Source organism: Lacerta agilis, chromosome 18 (genome assembly GCF_009819535.1).
Source record: "Lacerta agilis isolate rLacAgi1 chromosome 18, rLacAgi1.pri, whole genome shotgun sequence".
In the NCBI taxonomy this organism is placed as follows: Eukaryota; Metazoa; Chordata; class Lepidosauria; order Squamata; family Lacertidae; genus Lacerta; species Lacerta agilis.
Genome location: NC_046329.1, coordinates 11,328,457 through 11,340,674, shown reverse-complemented (window position 1 = coordinate 11,340,674; position 12,218 = coordinate 11,328,457). Strand labels below are relative to the sequence as shown.

The window sequence follows — 12,218 nt, the reverse complement described above, 5'->3', positions numbered from 1 at the left end:
TCTGGTGGGTGACTGTGACGGGAGGAGGGAAAATGGGAAGAAGGGGGGTAGGGTGAAAGAATATATATGATTAATCAGGAAGGCTTATCATGGTACCCCGACGTCAGAGAGTAAAAATTGATTTGGAAAAGAGAAGAAATACTTAGGTTTTTTATGATATTTGTGTTGGTTCAATATTTTATAAGGTATGAATTAGAAATAATAAGAGCAGCAGTTTTATGGAACTAAGAGAAAGAAAAGGTTACAAGAAGTTAAGATTTGTAATATGATGTTGTCTTTTTTATTTAGAAGTTAAAAGACATAAGATGTTGAGATGAAGATTAAGAATAATGGTGAATGAATTGTTAAAATAGTTAGAAAAAGTTACTAAAGTAAATTAGAACTGAACGCAGGAGAGAGAACGGGGGAAGTCCCCCCAATAAGATTTGGAATAAGATTATAATTAATAGTTGGTGTGTTCCTGTGTGTAAGGTATGTATTTGTTTTCTTTTATTTTGTTGATGTTGTTTGTAATATTTGTTTTTTCTTTGAATGATTGTTATTATTTGTTGTTTCTTTGTTGTATTTGTTTTTTGTTTTGTTTTTTTGATGTGGAAAACCAATAAACTTTTGTTAAAAAAAAAAAAAGAGAAACGACGGAGTGCGCCTCCGGGGGTGAAGTGGAAAAGTCGAGGGACCTCTGCTTGAGGTGCAAGCCTGGTGGGGGGCCAAACGAAAGCAGAGATTCCCTGCATTACACGGGGTTGGACTAGATGACCCTCGGACCCCTTCCACCTCTACAATTCTACAATCCTTTCCCGAAAATCCCAGAGAGCTGCTGCCAGCCAGTGTAGGCAATATTGAGTTAGATGGATGTTTTGACTCAGTGGGAAAAAAAACAGCAGCTTCTTATCATGTTCCATTATTGACATTAAGGGCGATTTTTGAAGATTTGAACTGCGCACAAAGGTTCCCCGGATAACACAGGAGTCCCAAGTCAGGTTAAAGATCCCAGCCGTCCCCCCCCCTTGCCCCGGCCCCCCAGTTTTGGGTAGAGGAAAGAAACTCAGGAGGACAAGGTGTAAATTTCACAACTTTAATTTCAACACTCGTAAAAAAAAAGCACACAAACTTACAAAACCTCGTTTCCAAACACAGGTGGTTTTTTTTGGGGGGGGGGGTCGTTTCTGAAAAGGCCACAAGTATTCTATAAGAATATGAACCTGGAAACTGGTTCTTTTGTGTAAGTTCTGCATCGAGCCACAGCGTATCAGGAAAATCATATTTACACGTATTTACAATGTAAGGCCACTGTCCCAATGTTGGGGGGAAATCAAAATATGTCCCTCCCCTGGAGACCAGCTAGCTTTGGAAAGTGGAATGCGATTTCAGAGAGGAGAAGAAAACCGTTTTCTTCAATACCCTCCACAACTTCTTCAAAATGCCCAGAATTTGGGGTCTGATCTGCATCCCAAAAGGCAAAAAAAAACCACATGACCCCCCCAAAACTTTCTTAGCCTTCGACAGTGCAAAGGTTCCTTTCTCTGTCCTGCCAAGCTGTTCCGACCCTCCTCTTTTCCCCACCCCAAAAAACCTTAAAAACCCACGGGTGGATCTTCCTGCCCCGAAACCCAGAGCGGCGGGTTCGAATCCCGACTTCGCAAAGCCTGCAAATCGGGGTGTGGGTGTGTGGATGGGATAAAATCAGGGGGGCACCCCAAAACATTTGCTCAACTCCGCAACCTGTCCCGCGGAGGAGCCACTTCCTGGGGAATCTCCCCGCCCTATTTTCTCGCCCGTACGTGTCGGGAGGTTGAGCTGGGCTTAAGAGAAACCGGGAGTGCCGGAAAGTGTCTGAGTCACAAGGCAGGCATTCCCCCTTGGGGGGGTCCCCATTTCCTCCTCCGTAAAGGGAAACCCCGGAGGATCGGGTGCCGTGGGTCTGGGAGACCCCAAACCGCCGCCTCTGCCGCCTCGGGGGGTTGAGGAGCTGTCTCCCCGCCGGAGGCCCTCTCCTCATTCGCACGCAGATCGCGGTCTTCCGGTCTCCGGGGTCGCCGGCAGCTGCTCCTTCCTCGCCCGATCCCGTTTCCGGTAAGGCAAAAGAGATCTATCCAAAGAGATCCGATAGCAGGCCGTTGCGCCTCTCAGCAGGTCATGCAGCGCGGGCGGATGGCGGCGTCCGGTTGGGGATTGGGATCCACCTTGGAAGGAGAAGAGAAGGAAGAGAGAGGTTAGCGAAGATTCGTCGAATGTTGGACGGGACCCCGGCAGTCATCTAGCCCAACCCCCTGCAAGGCACGGGGTTCAAGAGGGGAGAAGGGGCAGCCCAGAACCCATTTTAAGGGGCTCTAAAAACTCAGGGCCGTGGGTTCGAATCAAGGTTCCTGCATTACATGGGGGCTGGGATGGATGACCCCTGGGGATCCCACCCAAAACAGCCTGCTCCTTCTTTCCACCATGGAGATTGGCCAAACCTATCGAACGCCAGGTTTCTAGTCCTCAGTAATCTCACCTCGGAATAGAGCGGAGGCGGCCGGAAGCGGAATTCCTGGATGTAGGCGAAAAAGGGCCCTTCGAGGACGCCGGGGCCCCTGTTGTCCTGGCCGGGCGGCGAGAGGGTCTCCAGGGGTTCCTCGCTGGACACAACGGACGAGTATTCAGGAGGAGCTGCAGGGAGAGCAAAGGGGAAGAGTTAATGGGCTCCTTTTAGCAGGTTTTATTTTGGGTTTTTTTAGGGGAAAGGGGGCCATTTTGGCACCCCGAATTTGTTGTTGTTCCTCCTCACAACAACCCTGCCAGGTGGGATAAGCCTAAATGCGGTGTTTCTCCAACCAGGCTGCTGTCAGACTACAATTCCCATCATCCATGATCCCGCCGGCTATGGATAATGGGAGTTGTAGTCCGACGACAGCAAGGGACCCCGAGATTGAGAAATACAAGACGGGAATTGGTGCAAGGCCACCATTATATCATATATTATATTATATTATATTATATTATATTATATTATATTATATTATATTATTCCTACTCAAGAGAAAACCCATTGGTGGAACGTGATTCCCTCCCCCCCTTAAAATAATATTTCATTCTTCTTTCCCGTATGGAAAGCTCCACCTGTCGCTCAACCGTTTTCAGATTCCCCTTCACCCAAATTCTCCATTCACAACCCAAATTTTGTGCAATTGTGTTTTAAGGTTCTGCCTTCCCCTTTTTCATATAACAATTTTTACTAGTTTTCCATTACAATCCAATTGTCGCCTCCTTATAACAATACCAATTTATAATACAATTATCCACACCAAAATACCAAATTATATAATCTAGGTAAGGCTAGAATTGACGGCTTGATTATTTGCGTTCCAAAATCTTATTAACTTCCATTACGTTCCGGTTATAATAGTAATCCCTATTATGTAACAACCACAATCTTAATAACTTCTATTCGTGTCGACACATTAAATGATTTCTGCCTCCTCTAATTTCATCCTCTCTGACGCCGCTCCTTAATACGTTCTGCTGTTTCCCGGCCATTCCAAACCCAGCAGCAGAAATAACTTTATGTAGGCAGTTTTTTAAAAAATATGCAGCTATTTTGTAAAGTCGTTTTATAAAGGGCTCCTTACGTAAAATCTTTTTTTTTTTAAAAGTTCTTTATACAAAATCATTCTTTAAGAAAGTTATTTATATAAAGCTGTTATATATATGAATATATAGAGAGAGGTTTCCAGTCCCTGCAACTTTACACGGCAGGTTCTTTTCATATGCAGATATTTCGTAAAGTCGTTTTTTTTTTAATTGATTGATGCCAAGGGGTCTACTCTCGAGTAGGGCTTAGCTGGCGAAAGCCCTCTGCAACACATCAGTATATATAAAATTGCCCCTGAATTTTACAGGGTGGGTCCTTACCCTCGGGTTCTTCGGGGATTCCCATCCGGACCCAATCCAAATTGACGCTGTATTGGCTGCTGACGCTGGAGGTGCGGCTGCCAAAGGGGTGCAGGGGGATCGTGCCGATGACCAGCGGGAGTTCCAGGAACAGCTTCGAAGACCCCGGGATATCGATGCAGACCTGCCAGGCGGGCGGAAAACAGGGCGTTTTTTAAAAATGAATGAATGAATGAAATAACGGCCTCCTTCGTCTCATGCGGGGAGCGATCCTCAAATGGCTCTCTGCGCCCCCTGGAACCGCAGAGGGTTACCCCCAGCAGAGGTTTCCAGGGGTTTCAGAGGACCTCCCTCCCCACACCGAGCTCGCTCCGACCACTAGGCTTTGCTGCCGACCCGTGCCGGAGACACCGGACTGAGCAAGCAGCCTCAAATGGCTCTCCGCACCCCCCCCAGAAGCACAGAGGGTCCCCCCAGCAGAGGTTGACCTCCCTTGCCCGCTCCGCCTGCTAGGCCAGACTGCCCCCGGCGTCTCACCTTGAGCGTGTACTCGACGTGGATGATGCGGCACTGGAGGATGGAGGGTCCCACGGGGGGGATCTTGATGGCCCGGCCGTGCCACACCTCCCTCTTGCCGGCCGCGATGGCGTCGCCCACCATGGAGGCCACCACGGACTTCTTCTGCTTCTTGGTGCCGCGGGCCACAAAGGTCTGCGTCTGGATGATGGCCGCCTTGGGGACCACCGTGCGGGTGGTGCAGTTGTCGATCTCGGCAAAGATGGGGATCACCTCGCCTGCCGGGGAAATGGGCACATTGCTGCGTTGGAGGGAGCAGGGAAACACACCCTTTTTGGGGGGGGGAACCCTGTTCCTAAAGTCAGGGAAACTGAGCTGGGATCCCTCAACCGTTTTCCTGCCGGCTTTTTATTACACCGTGAGCCCGGAGAGCTCCGTCGGCGCTGGTAACGCAAAGGTTGCGGGTTCGAGACCCGCTGCGTCGCAGGGGGTTGGACTAGATGACCCGCAGGGTCCCTTTACAATTCTACGAGGTTTTTTATCACTGTTCTGAAATGCATTTTTAACGTTGCATACTGCGCCCTGGGATCTTCTGATAAAGGGCAGTACATAAATAATAATAATAATAATAATAATAATAATAATAATAATAATAATAAATTATTAAAGGCAGCCTCGTTCAGGGAAGTTTTCAGTGGTTGAGGTTTCTGTTTTTTAACACTCTGCTGAAAGCCGCCCAGAGTGGCTGGGGAAACAGAACCAGATGGGCAGAGTATAAATAAATTTATTATTATTATTATTATTATTATTATTATTATTATTATTATTATTATTATTTCCATGACACAGATGGAGGAGTCTCCCTGGTGGGCAACAGACTGTGATGATATATTATGTGTATAAAATTAATTATTATTAATTATTATTAATATTATTATTAAATTTAAAAATCGCAGTGGGCAGGGCAAACAGTTTAATCCTGTTTTGGGGAGCGAAGGGCTGGCAGCCAGCTCTCCTTCCTCGGAGGTTTTTTAACGGGGGCCGAGCAGCTACTGTCTGGGATTTCGCGAGCCGCGATGCCTGCATTGTCAGCGGGTCAGCCTAGATGACCGCTGGGTGACCCCGATGGTCCGAAGCAACTGCGTTTCTGCAGGGCCACCAGCAGATTCCCTACATGCCAACCCTCGACGCCACATGGTCAAGTGCCTGGGTCCTCACCCACCCACCCACCCACCCCGATCTCCGTTTCCAGGGGCTGCCCCCTACGACTCACCTGGGGTGTAGCCTTTCCGGTCGATCTTGGCCGAGACAGAGACCTGCCCTCGGTTACAATACCAAGCTCGTGCCAGCTTTTCCTTGACACCGGCTTGTGGAGCCTGATGGGCAGAAGCAGAGAAGGAAGACAAATTATTATTATTAATTATTATTATTATTATTAAATCAATTTTCCAGATTAAAATTCACATAACATCATAAGAGCAAGATTCCCAAGAATCTCCTGGACTTTTCCTCCTCCTCTTATTGTTAATCCTTTCCTTCTCATTCTTTCGTAATTTTTATATCTCCGCTGTGTCCAAAGGTCATTGTTAAACTACAAGTGTTATTCCAGAAGATGATGATGATTATTATTATTATCAAAGGCAAAACGTCCCGGGTTCAAATAGGGCTGGGAAAAGCCCCCATGAGCTGGAAACCAGGGAGACCCGACGCTGCCAGGCAGCCATAGAATTGCAAAACTGGCTCTCTTTTTTTCCTTTTTCAATGTTATTTTGATTATCTTAGACCTTTAAACATTTCTATCCTGCATTCTGTAATCTTTATTTTCATCTCTGAATATGTGGTCAATTGTTTTCTTTATTCTTTTTTTTTGGAAATTCCGAAAATGCAATAAAGTTTATATATATATATATATATATATATATATATATATATATATGTTTGTGTGTGTGTATAAATATATATATCACAAAACTGGAATGAACCCCAAGGTTCATCTAGCCTGACCCCATAATTTGCCTGGCACGGGGCTCAGACCTGCGACCCCGAGGGTCCTCACCCCCTAAAGACTGAGCTATCCTGAAGTCGGGGAATCGGTTGCAGAATTGGAGAGCCGGAAGGGACCCCAGGGGTCATCCAGTCTGACCCCTCTGGAAGGCGGGAACGTTGCAGGGGTAGCAATGAGCTAAGGAGGTTCGGTATAAGGCTGGGTTTCCTAATTCTACCCAATCCCCCCCCCCCATATCGCTTTGCCTCTCCAACTCACCAGTAACGCCGGCGTGTTGATATCGATGGGCTCAATAATGGTGAAATCCATTTTTGCTTTCTTGACGGAGGACCAGGGACGGTGGAGCTTGGCTTTCACCCAATAGCGGACGCTCCCATGTTTTCCCTCGAAGGAAGTGGCCAAGGATCTGTCAAGGGAAGGGAAAGGAAGTATGAAAAACGAGGCCTCCTAATTATTATTATTATTAATAGCCCACCCATCTGGCTGGGTTTCCCCAGCCACTTTGATCAGCTTCCAGCAAAATATGAAAATACAAAAATTCATCCACTATTAAAAGCTTCCCTAAACATTTCCCTCCCGCTAGGAGGGGGCTCCGAGTCCGTAACCCAACCCAAAATATCTTCCATTCACTTTTAATTCAGACACTTTCTATGTGTCGACACACAAGGCAACCAAACGTACAAGAAGGAACAGGAGCCGTAAGAAGACGCCACTTTAAGGTGGAACGGTTCCCATCGAATAAAGGAATATTCCGCCATCGATTAGACTAGAACCCGGTAAAACTGACTCTCCAAACTTCGGCAGATGTTTAATAAAACGGTAACTTTAAAATGGAACGGTTCCTATCAAATACTAAAGGAATATTCCCTAATCTATAATAGGACCCGATAAAATTAGCTCTCGAAACACCAGCAAATAATAGCTGGACAGTAATTCGCTCCTCACAATAAATAAATTACTAAACTACAATCAACAAAAGTCACAAGGCATAAAACAACATACAAAACCACGTAAAAGGATCACACTGAGAAACAAAGACACGTAACTTATAAAACTATTTTTTTAAAAAAATCTGGGTCGGTATTTTGTACTGGGATTTGAAGTTCTTTTTCTGTATGAAATTGTCCGAACTCATTTCATGGAGTTGGAAGGGATTGAAAGGGTCATTCTGGCCCCCCCCCCACCGCAAGAAATGCCAGCCAGGCACCCTCCAGAAATACCTGGGGGGGGGGGGAAATCAGGCTGGGCAAAGGCTGATAACGAAACGATAATCATAATAAACGCAACAGTGACATGCAATGGCGTCCGCTGCGCTGACATGCAATGGTGATTAGGTTTTTACCACGCTGCCGAGTTGCTTCCAGGTGCAATCGCCCACAAATCTAATAATAATAATAATAATAATAATAATAATAATAATAATAGTATTTTGAAGAAGTGTTCAACTTACTCTGGCAGCTGGAAAGTGAAAGGGAATTCGTGTCGGCCGGCCTGAAGGACCGTGACGTCTCCGTTGTCTGTTGGGGAAACAAAAAATAAAGGAAGTTGAAATGAATAACAGACCTTTTTTTAAAAAAGATGTTTTCTTCTGGAGCAGAGCTTGCTGTTTTCCCGCAGCGGTCAAACGAAGGAAATCCAACACAACATCCACACTCAGCCAAAAGCATGTGATTTTTATTTTATTTTTTGGCTTCCCATAAACAACCCGGGAAAGTTCATGCACACACAGCGAAAAGACACAGAAGTAACAGAAGGTATTACACAACAATATATATCTCTCTCCCCCAAATATACTCGGTTCCTACAGCCCAGGTGCCCTGCAAAGAGGAATTTTTAACAGAAGGTGCCCCCCCCCAGACCTACAAATACACCCCAGATGAGACAGGCAAGATATCCCAGCGGTCTTGCAAGAGCCTGGCATTATGTAAGCGCCCGGCCGCCAGGAATAGAATCGGCGGGGGCAAAATCTGCCCCTTGGAGGAAGTTGAGCCGAGGTCAGCAAGGCCAGAGGTGGGGGGGTGGGTGGGTCCCAGAAGGCAGTTCGCCCCCTGGATAGTTGCAAACAAACACCCCACACCGGTTCCAAAAACCAGCAACTCCTGTTTTATAATTGCAACGGGCCTTTCTTAAGGGAAAGCTGGGCCATAGAGCATGCGAAAGAACTTTAGAATTGTAGAGCTGGGGGAGGGAACCCCCAAAGGTCATCCAGCCCAACCCCCCCTGCAATGCAACGTGGAAGCACGGCGAAACAGTTCGTCTTCTGCCGGTAGGGCATCTGCCCTGCATGCAGAACGTCCCAGATTTAATTTCCAGGTGGGTGTGGGGGGAGGAACTCCCTGCCTGGAAATGTCAGAGAGCTGCGGCTGCCAGCCTGTGTGGGCAGGTGGGCTTCATATAAAGCAGCTCCCTACTTATTCAGGGTCCTGCTCAGCGGTTGGCGGGCGCAGAAGGTCTCCAGCTCAGGCAGAGAAAGCCAGCTGTTCAGTTCTTTCTCCCCTGTTCCGTTTGCGGGGACCAAGGGAAGGAGGGTCATAATGAGGACTGGAGTCTTGCTTTCTGTTTTAGAAAGTCCAGAGACAAAAGCAGCTGCTCTGCAGGCAGAGATCCCAGGCTCAGTCCCTGGCATCTTCCCTGCCTTGGAATCAGAGTTGGAAGAGACTCCGGGGGTCATTTGCCCAACGTGGGGCTCGAACCCACCACCCGGAGAGTCTCCTGCTCTGCCAACGGAGCTCTCAGGAAGCAGGAGATAGGCTGAGGTGCCTGGACGGTCCCCGAGAGCCTGACTTGGTTCTCTAAGCAGCGGCAGCCCTGTCGGAGAGGAGGGATGCTGCCAACCAGTGCTGGCACTACAGAGCTGGGTCCAAAAGCAGCTTCCCTGTCGAAAACCCCTCTTTAGAAAGTAGCAGAGCCGCTGCCCGCCCGTGTCGGCACTGCTGAGGTAGAGAGGCTTCGCAAGCAACATGGAGAGAGAGACAGACTGGGCGCTTGAGCGGCGCTCCCGAGGAGGAGAGGAGAGCACTGCCAGCCCGTGTCGGCCCTACAGAGCTGGCTCGAAAAGCAACTTCCCTTTGGAAGATTAAAAAAGGAGGAGAGCCGCTGCCCGCCCGTGTCGGCACTGCTGAGGCGGAGAGGCTTTGCAAGAGAGAGACAGATCGCGCCGGGCAGGGAGGAGAGCGAGAGATTGCGCGCTTTGCCCGCGCTCAGAGGACGCCTTACCTGGCGGGGCCAGGAGGGTCTGCCGGTGGCTGAGGAACTCCACCTGGTCGCTGTAGCTCTGCGTGTAAGCGGTGCTGGATCCGGCGCTGCGAGACTCGGTCCAGTGGACTTTGGCCGCGCCTTGAGCGTGCAGGTGGAGCGCGCCCAGACGCGCCGTGCCGGACAGCTCCAGCACCACGCGGCCGGCCACGGTCTCCCCGGAGCTGAAAACCGGCGGCGAGGCCACCTCGGGGCAATCCAGCTCCACCGAAAAGCGCTTCACACGGTCAAATAGCATCCTCGCGTGTCGATTGAGCCTCTCCGGCTGTTCTGAGCGCACCGCACCGCGCGCAAAGCCTTTTCAAGGCTCGCCAAGCCGCGCCCCCTGGCCCCGTGCGCCCTATCGGAGCAGGGGGGCGGGGCGCAGCAAAAAGCCCTCCCCCAGAACCCCCCCCCGCCCCCACCACTTCCCACCCCCACCCCCAATGCCCCCAGGTCCGGCAGGCGGCTGAAGGCTTTTGCAAAAACAAGGCAGGGAGCATGCGCGCCCAGACTGGTCACTTTTGGATAGACGGGAGAGATAAACTTTCCTCCACTGGGCAGGAAAAGAAAAGCAAACAGAAAGCTGAAAAGGGTGAGCCAATAGATAGATATCCATCTCTCCCTCTCTCGTTTATTTATTTTTCAATTTATTGGTTCTATTTGTATCCACAACCTAAAAACGTTTTCCATTTGTGTGTGCCATTTGTACCGCCGCGTAAAGTTACAAAAGGCAAACGCGAATTGCCCAACAGAAAAAAGCCGATAATTTACTCTCCAACCGACGCACACCTGTAAATGTATTTATCCTGTCATTCGTTCCATTTATAAACCGCCCTTTGTCAAGATTAAATCAGGATTAAAAAGCCCAACAGCAGTAAGAAAATATATAAGAACTATTTCCGTACAAAGGATTTCCCAGTTAAAACCTCCGAGAGAATACTGTTGGCCCTTCGATCTTATCTTGGGCTTAATGAACTGAAATGATAGAATTCCAGACTTGGAGAGGGACCCCCAGGGGTCATCCAGTCCAACCCCCTGCAATGCAGGAATATTTGGCCCAATGTGGGGCTCGAACCCACGACCCTGAGATTAAGTTACTCAGTCGAGCCAGTTTTGCTTACAGTGGCTGGCAGCTGTTCCCCAAGTGGGGACGTTTTGCAAGCCAAGCAGGCGTCTCCACTCCTTCGAAAGATGCTAAGAGTCTAGTCCTCATGGTTCCCCGCTGCCGGATCCGACCGCCACAAACGGCGTAAGGATTGAATCAACAAACAAGCATTTGCGACGGGCAAGTTTCCGTTGTGAAGAAATGCAAGCAAAATGTAGAGTGAGGACGTTGTTAACCATTGCAACTCACGGCTGTTTGTTCCTGCATCGCGGGGGGTTGGGCTGGATGACCCCCCGGGGTCCCTTCCAATTTTGCAATTCTACAATTCAATTGCAGTTGACAATTAAATCTGAATTTTCCCCCCCACGAGGGTTGTCTCAAGGAGACAATTTCCTCCTCTTGCGTAATTCCCAGCTGGGTTCCTCGCTTGGAACATAGGACAACTGGCCCATCTTACTTGGTATTGCCTGCACTGACCGGCAGCAGCGGCTTTCTGGGGTTGCCGATTCAGGCACCTCTCCCAGATCCGCCTGGAGACTAATCCAGGGGCCTTCTGCAGGCATTCTAACCCTTTCCTTGTACCGAGTCGGACAACTGGGACCTCAGAGGTGCCTACACTGACTGGCAGCAGCAGGCAAGCGGATATTCCCAGACGCCTCTGTAGGACTGAACCCGGGGAGCTGTGCCAAGTGGCCTGCACATTTGAATTCGCCCCCAAACCCGCTTTGCAGGGCTGTTTCCGCCCCCCCAACCTGGGCCTGCCCTAGATTTCCCCCTAGTGATTTGGTCCTTGGCCAACGGGCTTTGGAAAGAGACGAAAGGCGTGCCCGTGTTTCTCCGCCGGAGGGCAGGGCACCGAATCTGGGGCATCGGGGTGTGCCTCTGGGCCCACAACAAACTCCGTGGGAGACAGGGGAACTCCTGGCCTCATGGGGCTGAATCGCACCAGCAGGAAAACCCACGAGAAAGGAGATCCCGGCTAAAACTTGTTCAATGGTGGAATCGACTTCATCGCACTGGGGGGGGGGGTTGACTCTCCTTAGCCAGAGGTTTTTAGGGGGATTCCTGCATTGCACGGGGTTGGTCTAGATGACTTCTGGAGGACCCCATCAAACTCGACAGCTCTGTGACCCTAGTCTAATTCCTCTCCCTCCTGCATGAGATGGCAGGTGCGTTCTTGCAAAGCCCAGGGAGAACATGTAAAACCTCTGGGGGGGGCTGCAAGGGGGCTGGGGGTCAGGATATGACCCCCAAAATCCCCTTTTCGGATCACCCCAGTGTCCTGCTCCTAGCAGTGGGACAGCCTGAGAAGATGCCAAGCAAGAAATGACTCTCACACACCCTGCGTCATTTACGCACCACCGACCTTCCGCGGGCAGTGTTGTGCAGTGGTTAGAGCGCTGGGCCGCTAGGGACTTGGGAGTGAGACCAGGGTTTGAATCCCCACCGGTCTTGAGGCTCTCCCTCCGCCTAACCTCCCTTGCA

The 12,218-nt window shown here is 49.5% G+C and overlaps 1 protein-coding gene across 1 annotated transcript; it reads right to left on the bottom strand.

Moving 5' to 3' along the window:
* Positions 1-1,163: 1,163 nt before the first annotated feature.
* Positions 1,164-9,907, bottom strand: ARRDC2 (arrestin domain containing 2). Its single transcript, XM_033136748.1, has 8 exons — positions 9,608-9,907; positions 7,842-7,908; positions 6,650-6,797; positions 5,660-5,762; positions 4,408-4,664; positions 3,892-4,054; positions 2,495-2,649; positions 1,164-2,183 (listed from the first exon to the last, which is right to left on the bottom strand). The coding sequence occupies exons 1-8, from the start codon at positions 9,882-9,884 to the stop codon at positions 2,127-2,129; spliced, it is 1,227 nt and encodes a 408-aa protein (XP_032992639.1). The 5' UTR covers positions 9,885-9,907; the 3' UTR covers positions 1,164-2,126.
* Between the last annotated feature and the right edge of the window lie 2,311 nt (positions 9,908-12,218).